Source organism: Chrysochloris asiatica, unplaced genomic scaffold (assembly GCF_000296735.1).
Source record: "Chrysochloris asiatica unplaced genomic scaffold, ChrAsi1.0 scaffold00098, whole genome shotgun sequence".
NCBI lineage: Eukaryota > Metazoa > Chordata > Mammalia > Afrosoricida > Chrysochloridae > Chrysochloris > Chrysochloris asiatica.
The window spans coordinates 1,323,239-1,344,473 of record NW_006408616.1 but is presented as its reverse complement, the minus strand read 5'-3'; the positions used below and the strand labels follow the sequence as shown (position 1 = coordinate 1,344,473).

The following is a 21,235-nucleotide window of genomic DNA, read 5'->3' as shown; positions in this document are numbered from 1 at the left end:
TCATAAAATTGCTTATATATAAAAATTAAGAAAACAGCTGAAATTTTAGTTCAGACTTTCAAGGGGCTAGGTAAATTACTTGGAAAAAAAAAAAAACCTCACAAAAACAAATACATGTTTAACTAACTCATTGAAAAGGACAGAAGTTACTCTTAATTCAGCTCCATCTTGACATCATTTTGAATGCTGAGCTGGGTGCCATGTTTGTTAGAAGTTGGCTTATGCGGAATTGCCACTCCTGAGTTGAAGTGCTAAAGTGACAGAGGTATAGCAATAAAGAGATGTACAACTTAAAAATAGTTGCTGAAGGGTTGGAGGCTTAGTTGATGCACTGGTTAGCATGTAATTAGGTCCTTGAGCAGGGCACTACAATTAAATATGTCGAGGAGGGCATAATTAGATGGGTGGCTGAATAGTGTAATTACATTCATAAGGGGGGGTGTAATTAGATGTGTGGCAGGGGGTGTATTTATGTGTCTAGGTTGAGGATATAATTAACATATGGGCAAGAAACTAAATTATGTGTGTGGGTGAAGCATAATTATGTGTGGGAGACCATGTGGATATGGGGTAAGGGGACAATGAAATGATTGGGTCAGTGTGTAATTAGATGTGTGAGCTGATGCTCTTATGGACAAAGAACTTGAGATTTTCATAAAAAAGGGCAAGAATATATTTAGGCATAGTGACTGATAGCAGCTGGCATAAAGTGACTGACTTTCAAGACATTCTGAAGTTTGTGAATCAAAATCTCTGCTTTTCTAATACGATTTGAAATTCAGATCTAGCAGTGACATTGACTCCTATTCTTACTTCACAGGATGCTGTTCTAAGTACTGAAAAACAGCTCAGTAAATTCTCTAGCTTTACAACATAACTGCATGATAAGAAGACTTTGTTTTCCCTTACTGTCTAAGAAAAAGAGTTAGAAGGGGTATGATGAGACAAGGAGACCTGGTGGCAAAGTAGTTAAAGTGCTTGGTTACTAACCAAAGGGGTCATGGTTTGAACCCATCAGCTGCTCTGGGAGAGAAAAATGTGGCAATCTGCTTTCATAAAGATATATAGGTTTGGAAACCCTCTGGGGCAGTTGCACCCTGTCCTATAGCTACCTTATGAGTCAGAAATAACTAAATTATAGTGGATTTGGTGATGAAAAAGAAAATGCAAGTTTCCTTTGTATTGTGAAGTATGAAAAATTTTAAAGTGTCACTTCTTTTAGCTAAAAGAGTATCTGCATAAAGTTACATGTATAACAAAAGCAGAACAATTTGCAAGAGTAGCCTTAATTTTTTTTAGTTAAGAAACAATATTTATTCAGAAACATTTGTGAAATCCCTTTCCAATAAAAGAAAATCAACTACTGTATGAGGAAAAGTCAAAAAGTATTGTTGCTAGGGTTCTAGTTCATACATGTATGGGATTATTCCAAGCAAAATATGTTTAAAGATGACTTTATAGTCAGTGAACCACAACTTGTGTGTCACTTTGCCATATTGTGATGGTTTGAGTGTTGTTACGATGCTAGAAGCTATGCCACTGGTATTTTAAATACCAGCAGGGTCACTCATGGTAAACAGGTTTCAGTGGAACTTCCAGTCTAAGACAGACTAGAAAGAAGGAGAGGGAGACTAATTCTGAATGTTTAGCCAGTGAAAACCTAATGAATAAGAGTGTAATATGATCATATATAGTGTCAGTCAATGAGTTCCTCAGGTTGGAAGTCACTTAAAATATGACAGGGGAAGAGCTGCCTCCTCAAAGTAGATTTGACCTTTAAGACATGGATGGAGCAAAGCTTTTGGGACCATCACTTGTTGATGTGGCACAACTTAGAATGAGAAGAAATGAATTCGTAATCAGAACATGAAACATATAAAGTATGAATTTAGGAAATTTGAAAATAGTAAAAAATGAAATGGAATACATAAAGATCAGTATCCTAGGCGTTATTGAACTGAAATGGACTGATACTGGCCATTTTGAATTAGACAGTCAAATGGTTTATTACTGGGGGAATGACAAACTGAAGAGGACTAGCATTACATTCATTGTCAAAAAGAGGATCTCAAGGTCAGTCTGGAAGTACAATAATATATGTGACACTATAATACCCATAGATGTAAAAGGAAGACCAACTAATAAATCATTATTCATATTTATGCACTGACCACTAAAGCCAGTGATGATGAAACTGAAGAGTTTTACCAACTTTTTTCTGGCTGAAATTGATCAAACATACAATCAAGATGCTTTGGTAATTACTGATGATTGGAATTCAAAAGTTAGAAAAAATGAAAGTTGAAAAATGTAACCTCGAGGATGGAAAAAATGCTGGAAATCACATGAAAGAATTTTGAAGGGCCAATGACTTATTTTTTGCAAATACCTGTTTTCAACAACATAAATGATGACCATACATGTGGACTTCACCTTTAGATAAAATACACAGGCATCAAATTGACTATATCTGTGGTAAAAGACGATGTAAAAACTCAATATCATCAGCCAAAAAAAGGACCAGGGGGCCAACTAAGGAACAAACCATCAATTGTTCATATGTAAGTTCAGACTGAAGTTGAAGAAAATTAACACAAGTCCATGAGAACCAAAATATAACCTTGACTTTGTTGTTGTTGTTGTTGTTAAGTGTTGTTGAGTCATTTCTGACTGTATAACATTTCTGAGGAACAGCAAGTGGGTTTGAACAACTGGCATTGGGGTTGGCAGTCCAATACTTACCCAACACCAGCACTCTGACCTTGACTATTTCCCACCTGAATTTAGAGATAATTTCAAGAACATACTTAATGCAATAGGCACTAATGGCTGGAGACCAGAAGAGTTGTGGGATGATATCAAGAACATCACACAAGAAGAAATCAAAAGATCATTAAAAAGATAAGACAGGAAAAAAAGGCCAAAATGAATGTCATACAAGAATGGGAAACTTGTTCTTGAGTGTTGAGAAGTTAAAGTGACTGGAAGAAAGTATGAAGTAAAAGAGTTGAACAGAAAATTTCAAAAGGCAGCTCAAGAAGACACAGTAAAGTACTATAATGAAATGTGTAAAGACCTGGAGTTAGGAAACCAAAAGGGAAGAACATGTTCAGAATTTCTCAAGCTGAAAGAACTGAAGAAAATATTCAAGGCTTGGCTTTCAATATTTAAGGATTCTATGAGCAATGGAGAAAAGATTGAAGTTGTTAAGGACTTCATTCTTCTTGGATCAGCTATCAACATTCATGGAAGCAGCAGTCAAGAAATCAAATGACGTATTGCATTAGGCAAATCTGCTGCACAAGACCTTTTTAAAGTGTTGAAGAGCAAAGATGTCAGCTTGAAGACTAAGGTGCACCTGACCCATATGCATGCAAAGCTGGACAGTGACTAAGAAAGACTGTAGAAGAATTGATGTTTTTGAATTATGGTGTTGGAGGAGAATATTGCAAGTGCTGTGGTCTGCCAAAGAACAAAACAGATCTGTGTTGGAAGAAGTGCAGCCAGACTGCTCCTTGGAGGCCAGGATGGCCAAACTTGGTCTCTCATACTTTGGAAATATTGTCAAGAGTGACCAGTTGCTGGAAAAGGATATCATGTTTTGTAAGGTGGAGGGTCAGAGAAAAAGAGGAAGACCCCCAGTGAGCTGAATTGGCCAAGTGGCAGCATCGATGGACTCAAGCGTGGCAACAGTAGTGAGGTTAGCCCAGGATCGGGCAGTGTTTCGTTCTGCTGTGCATAAGGTCACTATAAGTGGGTACCGACTCGATGACACCTAACAACAACAACATGAGCAAAAGGGGAACATAGTGGCTCTATATGATAAGCACTGGACTGTGAACCACAAGACTGGCAGTTAACAGGAAAAAAGATTTAGAGCCATGGAAACCCTATACAAGGTTGCTATGAGTCAGAACCAACTCGATGTCACTGAACAACAGCAACACAACAACATGGGCAAAATTGAACAATGCAGGAAGCATGAAACAAAGATGGAAGGAATACACAGAGTCACTGTACCAAAAATAATTGGTCGATGTTCAATCATTTTAAGAGGAACCACAAGATCAAGAACTGATGGTATTGAAGAAAGCAGTCTGAGCTGCACAAAAGTCATTGGGGAAAAATAAGGCTTCAGCAATTGGCAAAATACAAATCGAAATGTTCTAAGAAACTGATGCATCACTATAGGTGTTCACTCATATATGCCAAGAAATTTGGAAGGGAGTTACCTGGACAACTGATTTTGCCCATTCCAAAGAAAGGTAACCCAACAGAATTCAGAAATCATCAAACAATATCATTAATATTACATGCAAGTAAAATTTGGCTGAAGATAATTTAAAAAATGGTTGTAACATTACACCTACAGTGAACTGTCAGAAATTCAAGAAGAAATATGGAATGAGGGATATTATTGTTGACATCAGATAGATCATGACTGAAAGCAGAGAGCACCAGAAGGAAGTTTATTTGTGCTTTATTGACTGTGCAAAGGCATTTGACTATGTGGATCATAACCAACTATGGATAACATTGTGAAGAATTGGTACTCAGAACACTTGATTGTGCTCATGAGGAACCTGTCCATAGACCAAGAGGCAGTCATTAGAACAGAACAAGGGGATATTGAATGGTTTAAAATCAGGAAAGGAGAGCCTCATGGTTGTATTCTTTCACCACACTTATTCTATCTGTATGCTAACCAAATAATACAAGAATATGCCTTTTAAACATACATTCTAGTTTATTCTAATGTAGTTAGGCCATACTATGAAAAAGGAAGAAGGTAATTCAAGCAGGTAGGCAAGTGAGTGTTGAATGTAGAGTCTACAAAATTCAAGTAGATTTGAGGTTTGGTTGGGGGAGTACCAAAACAAACAAATCTGTCTTGGAAGAAATACAGCCAGAATGCTCCTTAGAAGCAAGGCTGGCAAGATTTTCTCTCTCATGTTTTGGACATCAGGATGATTAGTCTCTGGAGAGGACATCATGCTAGTTAAAGTGGAGGGTCAGTGAAGTAGAGGAAGAACTGCAAAGAGATGTATTGACACGGTGGCAGCAGCAATGGTCTCAAACATCACATCATTTGTGAGAATGGCAGTGTTTCCTTCTGTTTTGCATAGTGTTGCTAAGAGTCTGAACCAATTCAAAGACACCTAACAACACCAAAACCTTCAATGGATGTCTGCATATAAATTGGCTCAGTAATACAGTTGTCCTAGTCTTATTAGGGTGCTTTAAAAAAAAAAAAAAAAGGCCCAATCAAAACAGTGGCTTCTGAGGAGATCTGTGAGACCAGATAAATTCAGGGTAGAGAGGTCATCTCAGAAATTTATGGAAACTGGTTTTACTTTTAATTTATTTTTTAATCCTAAAAAGGTAATATTGATGTATTTTCTCAAAGGACACAGGACAACCCCAGAGACTTAATACGAAGAATTTTTCAAAAAATAGAAAAACTGCATCTGTGAGAAAAAAGAATGTTGCACTGAGTGTTTTTTTGTTTGTTTGTTTTTGTTTGTCAGTACAACAATGCTCATTCTTTGAGCAGCAAGGACTGTCCTACAGAATTTCATTACTCTAAACACCCTACTCTGGTAGCGTAGTGGTTACGAATTGGGCTGCGAACCATAAGGTCAGCAGTTCGAAACTACCAGCGGTTCCGCGGGAGAAAGATGAGGCGTTCTGCTCCCGTAAAGATTAACAGCCTCGGAAACCCTGTGCAGGGTCGCTATGAGTCGGAACCGACTCCACGGCACATAACAACAACAACAACAAACACCCTACAACCCTAATCTTGCTCCCTAGACTTCTGTTTGTTTCTCAAACTCAAAGAACTTTTAAAAGAAACACAATTCAAGTCCCTCAGGGATGCCGAAACTATCATTTTGATGTGGTGTATAAAACATGCAGAATTCTTCAGAGAAGGGTTGCTTTGTTAGGTGCCATGGTGTTGGGTTCCAACTCATAGCAACCCTATGCACAATAGAACAAAACACTTCTCAGTCTTGCACCATCCTCATGTGAAAGGGTTGTTGTTTTGTTAAGCGCTGTCTAGTTGGTTACAACTCGCATCAACCCTATATAGAGGCTCCAAGGAGTGATTGGTAGGTTTGAACTGCCAGCCTTGCAGTTCAAACTGACCTTGAGGTTCAGTTCCTATCCTACAGTGCCATACCGGGACTCCTGTAAATCGATGTTGTTGTTAAGTGCTGTCGAGTCTGTCCTGACTCATAGCAACCCTGTATAGAGTTTCCAAGGAATGGCTATTGAGTTTGAACAGCTGTTGAGTAGAATGCTGATCCTACAATGTCCCACCAAGACTACTGTACAAGGGTTAGAAAGATGGAATCACTGTTTTCAGAAGTGTATAGACCTAAGTAGAGGGCATATGAAAAAATAATAGCCTCACATTATTATATTTTTGTTTAATAAGGCTCATTTGATTTTGTAGTAATGCCTTTTGATTTACCCTCAGAGTCCTGGTGTGGTGCTGTGGGCTAATGCATCAGACTGCAAAGCCGTTTGAACTGCAAGGTCAGTGGTTCAAGCTCACCAGCTACTCCTAGGAAACCCTATACCGGGTCCCTATGGGTCAGAACCGACTCGATGGCACTTGACAACAACAGCAACATAGACTATAACTGCGTAGGGGTTATGAATCCAGCTGCGAACCTTAAGGTCAGCAGTTCGAAACTACCAGCTGTTCTATGGGAGAAAGATGAGGCTTTCTGCTCCTGTAAAGATTTACAGCCTAGGAAACCCTGTGCAGGTTCACTATGAGTCAGAATCGACTCCACAGCATATAACTACCACCACCACCAGAGGCTATAACTGGAGTCCTGATGTGGTGCTGTGGGTTAATGAGACAGACTGCAAAGCATTTGAATTGCAGAGTCAGTGGTTCAAACTCACCAGCTGCTCCTCAGAAAACCTGGACTGCTAGCCACAAGATTAGTGGTTCAAATCTACTACTGACTCCTTAGGAACCCTATACAGGGTCTCAATGAGTGGCTCAATCACACTTGACAACAACAACTCTGTTATAACTTGAAAACAAGAATTATTACAGACTGCTTCCTAATCTCTCATCCTGCTTTGTAGGAACAGTTTTTATTGTCAGATTCTGACTTTACAACAATGCATGGTGCTAATTTGTAAATTGTTAACATACCTTAAAGGCACCTTTCTCACCTTCTACCTCAGCCTACCTTCTGCCCTCCAGGCAAACTCAAACTAAAACAATTCCTGATTTATGGTAATTAACAGTGTTGACTGTAAATAGTGCTTTCAGAGGTATCTAGTTACATTTTCTGCTAATAAAATCATTCCTAGTTGTTAAGATGGAGTTAGATAAATCACTGTTTGATTCTGCTCAACAAAACCCCATGCAATCTAGGCATTGCATGACTCAGACCAGTGAATGTTGCTAGGAGGAAAGGAATGAAAGAAGTTAAGGAATATGACTTGGCCATTAATGCCAGTGACTTGGGTAGATTCTTCACATGCACCTAATTCTCATGTAATCCTCATAAACCACATTTAATCCTGTGCACTAGTAGTATCTCCTTTTTAAAGATAAAAATCGAGACCCAGAGTTATTTGGCAGTGTGCCTCACAATCCCACAATTGGTGTTTGTGCCCAGCTCTGTGTTGCTGTTGTTGCAGCTGCTGCTATTTCCCATGTCTGCAGGTTCTGGGTCGAAATTCTTGCCCGGAAACTTATAAATGCCAATCCATCTAGTTCAAGAACCTCTCTTTAACAAATGTTTAGGGAATCTCTCAATTGACTTTTATGTTGTTGTTATTGTTGAGTAGGTTCTGACTCATAGCAACCCTGTATAGGGTTCTGAAGAGAGGCTGGTGAGTTTGAACTGCAGACCTTGTGGTTCAAACCAACCTTGTAGTTCAAACTGATCCTACAGTGCCACATTAGGACTCTCTCTCTCTCTCTCTCTCTCTCTCTCTCTCTCTCTCTCTATATATATATATATATATATATATATGTATATACACACACACACACATATGGTTTTATATATGGAAGGTTCCCCCACCCCTAAGAAACTCGAGTTGCTGTGTGCATAGTTTCAGCGTACAGAAAATTCTGTACCTGGGGATTCTTGCTGACCCAGCCAGAAGAGACTGAATGATGCATTTCATTTGCAGAGACTAATGCTGGGTTGCCATATACCCCGAAGCTATAAATAACATTCCAGGGAATGCTCAAATACACTGGAAAATTTTTTTCTTTCTTTTTTGCAGTCCAGTTTGCAGAAAGAAAGTCACATGTTGTCTGGTTCAGCACAAATCACTTGTCTCTTAGTGCCTCTTTAAGTTCTAAACAGAGTCCTGGTGTGCTGTAGGATAAGCACTGGACCTTAAGGTCAGTTTGAACCACAAGGTCATCAGTTTAAACCTACCAGACACTCCTCAGAAAACCCCAGACAAGGTGTTATTTGTTGGAACTGACTTGACAGCACTTAATAACAACAAGTTCTAAACAGACCTATTTAAAGGGTTCATTTGCTCGTAAGCACAGCGTTTGCTCTGTGACTTTTGTGTCTCTGTTAATGCTGCTTTCTCTGCTTGGCAAAATCTAACTCAGCTTTTAAGAAGCAGCTCAAATGTGAAAGCAGTTTACTTGCCAGAAATGTCTTCTCCCCCTACTATGGGATTCCCATAGCATTTGGTGCATACTTCTACAGAAATTTCAGCATGACAACAGGACTTGTTACATAAATATATATGTTCACATTCTCTCACTCCTCTTGCAGTTCACACCCCAAATTTTGAATGCTGAGGCCTGAGACCTCTGTATTTTTGTATTTCTAACCCTGAGTCTAGCAAATGCTCAGAAACATCTGTTGAGTGAATGGATGATTGTAAGAATGAATGAAATTGCATTCAAAGAGGGGAATAAAATTTAGTTGAGTTTGTTACCAGTTTAATGCCTTTAAAAACAATCCTGTGCTTATTTTGGATTTTTCTATTTTTTCCCAACAAACAGACACCTTTTACTATGTGCATGGCCAATTTGGAACAAAAAAAGTATTGTTATATTTAAATACATTTCAGAGAAAAAAATGTTTCCAAAGGAACAGGCTAGTTTCTTTCTTTATAAACTTCTTGGCATTTTTCTTTCCACATAATCTATTCACACTGCTTCGTTTTCAATCAAATTCCTCCAAAGGGACTGTTGTAAACAATGATTTTGTGAGCCGTTGTGTGTTCTCTGCAGTGAAAACCCGCCTTGTTTTCTGTTGCTAGGCAACCCCATTCCAGCTGCCCCTGAAGACTTGTGCGGTGGTGGGAAATGGTGGGATTCTGAAGACCAGTGGCTGTGGCCGTCAAATAGATGAAGCAAATTTTGTCATGCGGTAAGAGAGAGCACCCACAGCGCGGCCTCTAACTTCTCTCTTTTCTCTACTCCTTCCATAATCCCTGGGGCCTTTCAAAAGTAGTCACTTGTGATTAATCAGTTGTGCCATGCTTTTTAGCTTTTCTTCAAGTCCTATATACAGTAGAATTTAAGAGAGTGGTAAGGAGATCCAGGGAACGTGTCCCAAGAAAGTTCAAAGCCAAGCAGGGCTCAAAGATAGCCTCAGTCTGATGTGGATAAAGGCACCATGAAAAAGTAGAGAAAATCAGACTTTATTTTACACTATACAGTTGGATTCTTAAAACACTTTAAATTATTCATTAGTTAAAGCTAATTCCTATGAAGAAAATGATAATTTATTTGATTGATTCTATATTCTTTTCTTAATATTTTATAAAAATATTTCTAAGTAGCAAATGGATTTTGAAGATGAATTTGGTCTTTGAATGACTAGGAACATTGCAAGAGAAGTTAAATGGTAAACCAAGAAGAAACTTGATGGGAGACTGAGCAAATTAACATGTATCTCAGTACCTGTGAGAAACAGGAGGCAGCCCTGCAGGGGCATATAAAGGAATTGCTGAGATACACCCAGCCCAAGTTCATTAGTTTCTCAGTCAACTCCAACTCACAGAGACCCCAGGTGTGGTGGAGTAAAACTGTGTGCCACAGAGTTTTCAATGACTGATTTTTGGAAAGTAGATCCACTAGGTGTATTCCAAAGAGCCTCTGGGTGGGACTTGACCCTCTGACCTTTAGGTTACTGGTGCAGTGTGTGAACCATTTTACCACTCAGATACTCCTAACTCAGGTTTTTGATGTTGCTGAGTTGTAGTTAACTTGATGTAGTTGTAGTTGCTGATGTTGTAGTTAACAGTCCAGTGCTAATCCTACAGCACCACACAAGTACTCATCAAATTACAATGACATCACAATGTACCCATTGTCAATTTGGAACAGACATGCTTAGAAGTCAGGTGTAAAAGTAAAGAAAGCCAAGGAATAGATTGATAGTTAGGGATTAGCTGAATGAGCTGGAAGCATGGGGAATTGCAACACAGAGTGTTCTGGAAAGATAATTTATGAAGCAGTACACTTTGGTGTCTGAGTTGGATGAGAAGTGGATTTGGAGAGGTGTGATGGAGAAAGGAAGGGGCCAAATGCTGGGTTATTTAAAACCTGGGGAAATGGTGGTACAGATGAGAAGGAGATGGCATACATAAAAAGCTAAAGTCAAGCATTACTCCCACTTGCAATTGGTTTACTAATTTACAAGTAAAAAAAAAAAAAATCAAATCAAAGGCTAGTCCACGAGAGCATACGATTTCAGCACTTGATCTTATCTGGGGGGTGATCAGATGTACTGAAAACCATGAAGACATCTGTTATTGAAGAACTGAAGGAACTTAGAGGTGAGGCTTGGGGTCTTCCAGTTGGACCCTAAAGTCTCACTGAAGTGGGAATGACTATGAACCAGGTATCAAAAGTCTCAGTGGTCTAGAAGCCCAATGACGACAGCAATCCAGAGGGTATAAAGCAGAGCAAAGAAGGAAGGGGTTGTGTTTTGTATTTATTTTCAAGGACAAAGAAATATGTCTGGAAAAGGCAAAGGTAGCTAGCTAAGAGGACACGAAACCATGTCTGAGATAAGTTGGATTGAGAAGGGTACAGACTATTTGATAGGGTTTTAGGGGAAGTGTAAAGACTATATGAGAGGGTTTTAGGAGAAGCCATGGTCTTGTGGAAGAGCCAAGCTCCTTCTCGGAGGATGATGGTTGGGCTCCTAGAAAGACATTTCATATCATTTGGTGGCGCCTGTGGCAAAATGAGGAACCATTCTGCCTTTCTTTCTTTCACAGAGGTGAACTAACATAGTTTTTTTTTTTTTTTTTTTGCTGTATAGGATTATGTTTTCTTCTCCACTGGATTAAATTTTTTTCTGTGCTATATATAAAAACAATGAGAAAAGAGAGAAAATGAAAACACAAGTTTTTGAATTCAAGTCAATACACCATCCATTTTTTTAAATGTATTCTGGTGTGACACTGTAGGACAGCTAACTACAAAGTCAGTAGTTCAAACCTACCAAACATTCTTTGGAAACCCTATAAAAGGTCACCATGAGTCGGAACCTACTCTACATCAGGGACTTATAATGTAGAGGTGTGCTACGGATGACTCAGAGACAAAGGGTAGAAAGATGAGGGAACTTATGAGGCAAAGTGGATCTAAGATGTGCCTCCTCTGCTTTCCTCTTTAGGCAGAGGACCAATATTTTCCTACTGTAGGAAAGAAACCAAGTATGTTAGTGTCATGAGCATTGGGGTAAGGGTGTCTTGAGATAGTGCTACAGGGATATATATGTTGTTGTTAAATGTCATTGAGTCGGTTTTGACCCATAATGACCCTGTATAGGGCTTCCAAGAAGGGGCTGGTAAGCTTGAACTGCCGATGTTACGGTTCAAACAACCTTGCAGTCCTGCGCATTAACCCACAGTGAAACACCAGGACTCCATACCAAATAAAAAAACCCAATTGCCATTGAGTAGATTCTGACTCCTGGACACTTCATGTATTACAGAGTAGCACTGTGACCCTTAAGGTTTTCAAGGCCGTGACCCTTCCTCTGAGGCACTTCTGGGTGTGTGAACCACCAAGTTTTCAGTTAGTAGTCAAGCAATTAATTTTTTGTGCTACCCAAACATAAGGAGCTCTGATAGCGTAGTGGTTATGAATCAGGCTGCGAACCTTAAGGTCAGCAGTTTGAAACTACCAGCTGTTCCACAGGAGAAAGAGGAGGCATTCTGCTCCCGTAAAGATTTACAGCCTAGGAAAGCCTGTACAGAGTCGCTATGAGTCAGAACCGACTCCATGACACTTAACCACCACCACCACCCAGACCTGGCCATATAAGGCACAACAGTAGATCCAGTCACCTGAGAAGAGTGGGTAGGTTTGAAGAGCAGAGGCTCAGGTAAAACTCAGACACCTACTACAATATTTTGGCATTAAGTACAGGCTCAGGAGCCAGCAAATAAAATAGAGGTAGAAGGACAAGCCTTTGTTACTAAACAGATCAGTGACTGACATACCATTTTACCTTTGCTGAGGCTCAGTTTTTAGTCCATATGAGGAGATTGGAGTATACAATTCTTCAGGCCTTTTCCCTTGTGAAATGATTCTTTGAGCACTGTAGAATTGTAATGTATTTCATGTATTTTATTTTAAATTTATTAGTTCTTCTCTAAACTGATGTAAGAAAGGAAGAATAATATACTTATAGATGTAGAGAATTTAAATGATTTAAACATCAAGTGATTTTAATGAAATACAGAAGGCAGTACAATAAATGTATTTTTATATTAATTGTGAATGTGTTTATGTATATAGAGTCCCTAGGTGCACAACTGGTTTGCACTAAACCCACCCAGTTTCACCTTGGAAGACAAGGGAGACTTGCCTAGGATCTGTGAGATCACCTTGGAAGACAAGGGAAACTTGCCTAGGATCTGTTCCTGAAAGGAAACCCAAAAATCTGTTCCTTGGAAACCCAATGGAGAAATTGTATTTTGCAACAAGGTTGCCAGTTGGAATTGACTGCACTGCAGCTGACAGCAACAACAGCATGTGTGTGTCAGTACAGTTAGGAAAATGGATGTTTTAAATTTAGCATGTAGAAGACAAGGTTTAAGCACTTCAGGGATTATCCAATAGGGCCCGTACTGCAAATAAACAAATGTAAATTTTGCATTCTATGCAATCTGGCATTGAGATAATATTCAAGTTTGGAATTAATTAAATCTGGAATGCCTGTGAATAATAGGTATGTGACACAGTATTAAACTTGATGCTCATGGAATGATAGGAGGAGGTGAGGACTGAAAAGAATTCAGAGAAGGTACTGTCTTAATTAGAGATGTATGAATGTGCCTTTGATTTCATTTCAAGAATAGCACCACTTAAGAGTACATTTGAATTTTGAAAAAATAATGCTTACTTATGCTTTAAAGTAAATGTCAATAGGTGTTAATACATTGCTTATAAATTAGGCATGGATCTATTTATAAATGGTTGCTTAATTCACATTTTGTTGCCACTTTTAGAAAACTGAGATAGAATTCATACATTCAGTTTTAAACATTTTAGTGAATAACTGTAATTAAAAAGTAGGCAGAATGCCTGACCCTAGGGTGCATAGACAGATACAATGAGAAAGGAGGCCTCAAAATAGCCTTACTTGTACACATTGATAAGGAGCTCTGGTGGTGCTATGGGTTAAGCACTGAACTGCTAACTGAATTGTTGGCAGTTCAAATCCATCAGCTGCTCTGAGGGCAAAAGATGAAGCTACCTGCCTCTGTAAAAATTTACAGTGACGGGAATCCTATAGACCATTTCTGCTGTGTACTCGAGGTTTGCTATGAGTAAGCATCGACAACACAGCAGTGGGTTTAGCTTGGTTTGGTACACATTGAAACAGAAGATTAGATTCCACATACCTTACAGGACAGGATCTAACAATGCCATCACTTTAGTTTTTAGACATTTCCACACACATCTTTTAAAGCTGAAAATCAGTTTTACACTTTTTGAAGTTAATGTTTGCATCATAGCCCAAAGCAACACTTTAAAAAGCTACATTATTGAATAGGATTTATTTGGAAAGTCTGTATGAATGAAGTAACTATATCTTGGAGAAGAACTGGGTACCTCAGGGACACAGGGAGGGCGATATTATTTGGGTACCAATGGCATACTTTACATACTTAAATATAAGTAAAATTTTAAGTGTGCAGTTTTTCTGTTTAAAGATTCCTTTCCACCAATCCCATTTCAAACCCACCTCCACATCCTAATTTAAACAATATTGCTTTTTCATAAATGCTGCTATCACTTCTCTTTTAGGATCGTGAGCACAGTTACTAAGATATTTTAGCCATTAATATCTTTTAATTGTGCCAACATTCTATACAGCAAAGTTTAAAACGCTTTTACACAATTATACCGTATTAGAAACAGTTTCACTGCATTAGCCTTTTATGTAAATCCATGTAATTATCAATTTAGGAGTTCAGGAGCTAAAATTATACCATGCTTTTTTTTTTTTGAGAAAAGACCTACAGGGAAGTATCACAGACACTTGGACTTGAAGTGAACGGTTATTCAGAACTTATGGGCAATATTTATACCAAAAATGTATGTCATTTTCCAGAAAAACATTTACAAAATGTTATCTCTATTGTTTTAAACATTTTTATTTGTAGCAATAGCAATCATTGTCTGAAACTTTTTCTTGAACTTTCACTCTGTGGTAGGTGATATGACTGAAGACAGACATATGAGACACAGGCCTACCCACAAGGAACACACAGAGAAACAAAGTGTCCACTCATGAAAGCAGACAGGTTCCATTTAATAATGAAAAACTGGGTTGGCAGCAACATTTCCAGTTTTAAGATAGCATAGTTGATTCTCAAATGTTACCAAGGACCATCAAGATCAAAGCTTATTTAATAAATGAATGTCTGAATTCTAACATGTGTTTTATCTAGGAAGCCTTTTTCATCTCTGTAAAGATCAAGAAAATCACAAGGCCACAATCAGCACTGCTATCTGATGACCCTGGTTAATACGTAAGCGTGCTCCCTTACAGGGATTATCAGGAAACTGCGTGGGGCGTGCTGTGACCACTAGACCTGAGAAACTTCAATAGCAGGGTCTGCCACTGGAGATTCTCTTGAACTTCCCACAATGCTGATAGTGGTGTGTTCTCAATGGGCATTTAGCAAAAGTCACTTACTAGCTGACTAATTGATCTGTGGGTTGCTGCCAGGAGGATTAGTATCTTATTGTTGTTAAGTTCTGTTGAGTCAATTCTGACTCATAGAATTTCTGAGGAGCGGCTGGTGAGTTTGAACTGTCAATCTTGCAATTCAAACCAATCTCCAGTCCAGTGCATATCCTACAACACCACACCAGAACACCAGTATCTTATGACTAAGGAACACATAAAAGCAAAGTTCCAAAACAACTGCCTAGAATGTCCTGTTATGGTGGGAGTCACAGGGTAAATACATGAAAAAAATCAAGGAACTTGAGCTGATCAGCTGTGTGGGTGCATGGACAATTCAGTCTCCTGGGGATAATTTGTAGAAGAAAATTTAGTAGTTGAGAAGCTAGCAGAGACCTTAATATTTGAAAGTTTTTTGTTTTGTTTTTTTAAACTAAGTGGACAATGCATTGGCTTGCTGAAGTAATAACTAATTTGAGCTCCTCTGATGTGGTAGGAGTTAAGTTAGAGATATGGTGGGGAGGAGAAATTAAGATGCAATGATAAAGAAAATCTAATGGAAATGATGGACTTCATTTTAGTTTCCACAAGTCATAGATGTATACTTATTATATGATATATTTTTGATATGTGATTGTTTGAGGTTTTGCTATGTGCTAAGGAGCTCTGGTAGCATAGTGGTTACAAATCGGGCTGCTAACTTCAATGTCTGGAGTTTGAAACTAACAGTGGTTCCGCTGGAGAAAAATGAGATTTTCTGCTTCTGTAAATATTAACGTCCTCGGAAACTCTATGCAGGGTTGCTGTGAGTTGCAACCGACTCCATGGCACATTACCACCACCCCCAAGCATTGTGACCGGGACTTTTCATACATTACTTTTTTCTTCTTAATTGTATTCATTTTGTTGTTGAGAATGTACAAAGCAAATAATTAATCCAGCAGTTTCTATATGCACAATTTAATGACATCCATTACATTCTTTGAGTTGGGAAATCAATAGTTCTCCCTCTCCTTTTCTGAATTGTTCCTTCCTCATTAACATAAACTCACTGTCTCCTAGGGTTCCTATCTGATCTTTCAAGCTTCTTTTGTCTATTTGATCGTTTGCAGAAAATTCTTAAAAGAGCATGCTGCTCAAGGCAGACCTTTTGTCTAAACAGTTGTTCAATTTTAAGAAGACTTTAGGGGATATTTTTGGTTGAAGTTTAAGTATTGTTTCAGGGCAGTAGTTTCAGAGGTTCATTTACCATCCATGAGAATTTGAAGTTACATTTTATACCTTCCCCTTTTTGATCAGTATTCTTCTGTGGAATTTTTCATCAAAATGGTCACAATCCAGTTGTATTGGTCACATCGTAAAGGAGTCACTTGTTCATGGAAGCAATTAGCCACATAATCTATATCTTCTTCCTATTCCTAACTCTCCATCGTCCTCTGTTGATCTAGATGCATAGAGACCACTTATGACTTGGATGGCTGCTTTTAGTACAACAATCATATAAAAGAGGAAAAGTTATTATCCTCATTTTATGTAATGGGGAATGTGAGGCCAGAAAGAGGAACTAATTTTGCCTAATGTCATAGCCAGAAAGACATGAAACTTGGGTTTACTGTGGCTATATTTTTTCGTTGAATGGTCTTAAGACATTGTAACCAGGGAAAGCAATTAGTATAAGTGATATAGGGGGAGAAGGGCTGTTTGTTTGAATCACCAGGAAAACATCACCTGTGTTCTTTATCTTGGCTGAACTGAGATGATGGACAATCATTACACTGTAGTTTACAGATCTTTTTGTATTCACCAGTAATTAACCCAAGTACAGACATGCACAAAAAAAGCCAGACTTGATTTGAGTTAGTTGGTAGAGCCTGCCTTGAATATAATATTATAATTTAGATTTGGGGAAAAGAAAGAAAATCACAAACAAATAAAATTGCTTCTTGTGTCTTGATATTTATGGATAATCGGAGAACACCACTTGCCCTGTGTCCTTTAGAGTACCAGATATTACTAAGATTCCCTGTCCTACTACTTCAGAAATATTTTGAATTGAATAAATACATTATAGTTACTTTCTCTCTCTTTCCATTCATAGATCATTTATCTCTCTAGCTAGCATTTTCTTTCTTCTAAAATAGTGTCAGTTTATGACAGTATCTTCAGAAACTGATGGTTATTTAGTCACCTAATGTCTATGAAAAGGAAGGGTGGAAAAGCATTTATTTCTGAATTGAGCTAGTGTTAATAAAGTTCCTATTTGGATAATTATAACTGACTTGATTTTTTAAATATTCAAATTATTCTAAGTTGTTTACTCTTGTTTTTCTAGATGCAATCTCCCTCCCTTGTCAAGTGAATACACTAGAGATGTTGGGTCCAAAAGTCATCTGGTGACAGCTAATCCCAGCATAATTCGACAAAGGTAAGAATTTATGAGAGGCACTAAAGAGGAAGGCGTGTGAAGTATTCATCATCTTATAGGCATGAACATAATTCAGTTTGGGAAACAAAGAAGAAAACCATCTGGACAGGCAGGAAGGATGAAAGAGGAATTGTAAATAAACTAGACAGGATTATGGGAACCCAAACAATAGTTCATGCTTCCTCTGGGATTTTGTTTCTTGCCCTTAGACATGATAGAAATAACATGAGAATCCGTTGTTTTGCTTAAAGAAGCAATGCTATATCCTGCTTTTGCTGTTTTTAAGTGCCATCAAGTCCAATTTGTTGGTTTCAGTCCCAACTCACTGATTGGTATTTGTGAGCTGAATTAATATCAAGATGAAAAGACCACTATAATGCATATGTCTGCATTAAAACAGCAATATTGTCAGAATGTGTTTCTATTTTATTATATTACATCATACTATGTAATAGTCAATCAGATTTGGGAAAGCAGATAGAAAATTCTTGCTCTAGTATAGATTCCAGAACCCTTGGAGGCTGATTTAAGGGCTGCTGAGGGGGTGGGTGGGGTGCTGGGGAGGGCAGCCAGCCCCCATCAGGATGCTAATAGTTATTTATCCAAGGACTGTTGTATGGAATGTCTGTGTCTGGATGAAAAGGACTCAATGAAAGAGCAGCCAAACGTTGCTTCAGACCCTCCTGCTGTGTACCTAGAAATTAGGTGTGTGTCTTAGTCTGGATGCTCTCTATATAGATGTTTGCATCAAGGAAATGGCTCACACAGTTGTAGAAGCAGGTGAATTCCAAGTCTGTGAGGGGGTCACATGTCAGGTTTCTCCAGACTCATGTAGCTACAGGAGCTGATGACGCAAAGATTGGCAGTTTGAATGACAGGATTCAGATTGAATTCGTGATCAGCAGGTAAGATGGTAAGCTAGTGACAACTCCCAGAATCAATAGGCAATATAGCAGGTCACTGGCTTGCCACAAGAATCGGAGATTGGATGACACACCAGATGCTGGATCTAGACCCAGCAAAAGCAAGCAAGCTTTGCCCCAGTATCCATTAAATTGGAAGTAGACCATGACCCTGAGGGAATTTCCTTCAGTGGACTGGCTGCTCATAGCCGATCTCATCACTGATGATTACTCTGTTTTACCTTCCAAACTACTGAGAATCCTGGCCTACTGAAGTTGACACAAAACTATAACTGTCACAGGGTGAAATACCAAGACATTTTGGGCTTTAGGTACTTATTTTTTGAGGACCTCCTGTCCAAGTGAACAGCACAGGTATGCCACTTTACAAACAATGCTGCACTAACTTGTTTGGGTTCAAAAGTAGGTAGTCCAAAAAATTGATACATAACAATGGAATCAAGTGATTTTTCATTTTAACTGATACTATGGAATTACTACCCCCAAATGTACCATTTACTCTCTCTCCAGAAATAAAACTACCTGTTTCCCATACCTAAAACAGCACCATGTATTTTTTTATTGATTGATTGATTTTTCTCCATTATTTTTAATCTTCTCAATTTTTGCCAGTTTGTTAGGCGAAAAATGATGTATCATTTTAAAAATAAAATGATCATTTCTCTTACTAAAAGGGTATCTTAAAGGAAAAGACTAATACATTTTGTTGAATAAAATCTGTTAAATGTAGATAGGACCTAAGTTAAAGTTTATGTGACAAATGATGAAAAGATATTTGCTACATAAATAGTAATAAAAGGCTTAATATCCAGAATATAAACAGATCTTATAGGTTAATAAGAAAAATTTTTTTATAAAGAAAGCTAAAGATGAAAAAGAGGATCAACTGCAAACCATCAATTCACCAAAGAAGAAATACTAATAGTCAATAGTACTTTCTAACATCTTCCTTAAGTGGTAAGCAGTACAGACAAACAGGGTGGTTGACAAAGTGCAAAACATTTGGATATGGGATGAAAATATAAGTGGGAAAGGCATTATATATTTCTATATTATGAAATTATCCTATTTATGGTATGTATTTTACTCATCTCTTACAGTCTTCTCTCAAAGCAGTGTAACACCAAGACATCAGCTGTGTCTTATACTTAGATATGATTTAAAACTAAGTTTACTGGACTAAAGATTCTGTGGACATGCTGTCCTCCAAAAAGCTTTGGTTCTCATAAAAATATCCCTTGAGAGTTCAAAGAATTAAGAACTTCTGCTACAAAAATCTCTTAAAAAAATCAGTAAAAAGATAAAAATAGATTTGAAAAATTAAATATATGTGAAAGCCACACATAATTTTGGTAGTAAAAGTAAAGTTAAGGAGCTCTGGTAGCATAGTGGTTACAAATCGGGCTGTGAACCTCAAGGTCAGCAGTTCGAAACTACCAGCTGTCCTTCAGGAGAAAGATGAGGCTTTCTGCTCCTGTAAAGATTTACAACCTTGGAAACCCTGTACAGGGTTGCTATGAGTTGGAACCGACTCCACGGCACGTAACCACCACCAAAAGTAAGATTAGTGAGTGCAGTATTTACATGTAAGAGAAGTTCTAAGTAAGAAAGAGCTTTGCTACAGTCTTACTTTTTTAGGACAGGTTGTTTAGAGGCCATTCTACTTCTAAAACAAACAGAACCGTTATAGCGTTTGGGACATGATATTAGAGAGGGCTTTGTATTTACACTTTCATCTTCTGACTTCAAACGACAGTTCAAATCCACTGGCTACTCCTCAGAAACCCTATACATAGGCTCTATGAGTTGGAACCAACTTGATAACACTTAACGTTATCAACATCATCATAAAAAGAGAGATCATTCTAATATGGCAGCAGAAACTTGGATTTTCAAATCTGTTGTTGCTGTCCTAGTTCTCCTCCTTCTGTTCTTTCCTGGGTTTTGTATGTGAACATTGTTGTTGTTAAGTGTGTTCAGTCTGTTCCGACTCACAATGACCCTGTATAGGGTTTCTGAGGAGCAGTTGGAGGGTTTGAACCGCTGACCATGTGGTTAGCAGTGCAGTATTTATCCTACAGCATAACACCAGTGCTCCATGTGAACTTTATTAGGCATCCATTTATGTGATTACCCTCCATCAACATAACGCTTATAAGCCATTAGTTTTCAAGCCTTTTTTTTTTTTTTTTTCTTCCAGATTTCCTTTAAAAGGATTTAAAAATGCTATCATTATCTCCTGGACAATTTTTACGTTGACACCTTTTCTTTTTGTCAGGGCATAAGATTAAAATGTTACCAAGCATGATGAGGATAAGTAAAAATATTTTGCTACTTGGGTTCATATAGCTTAGTGGTTACGAATTGTGCTGTGAACCTCAAGGTCAGCAGTTCGAAACTACCAGCTGTTCCGCAGGAGAAAGATGAGGTGTTCTGCTCCGTAAAGATATACAGCCTCAGAAACCCTGTACAGGGTCCCTATGAGTCGGAACCGACTCTACGGCATTTAACAACAACAAGGGTTCATATATACAGATTTATTTCAAACAAAATGTGTTTAAACATGTCTCTGCAATCAGTGGTTGGTGTACCACTGAGTCGGTTCCTACTCGTAATGACCCTGTATAGGGTTTCCAAGGCTGTAAACCTTTACAGGAACAGAAAGCTTCATCTTTCTCCTGTGGAGCAATTGGTAAATTCGAAATACTGAC

The 21,235-nt window shown here is 38.2% G+C and overlaps 1 protein-coding gene across 1 annotated transcript in view; it reads left to right on the top strand.

Annotated features, from left to right (window-relative positions):
• ST8SIA1 (ST8 alpha-N-acetyl-neuraminide alpha-2,8-sialyltransferase 1) overlaps positions 1 to 21,235 on the top strand; it is a 271,803-nt gene that overhangs the window by 177,974 nt on the left and 72,594 nt on the right. The window contains exons 3-4 of the mRNA XM_006866939.1: positions 9,274 to 9,383; positions 17,509 to 17,601. Of these exons, the coding sequence (XP_006867001.1) occupies positions 9,274 to 9,383; positions 17,509 to 17,601 (203 nt within the window). The remainder of the gene's footprint in view (positions 1 to 9,273; positions 9,384 to 17,508; positions 17,602 to 21,235) is intronic.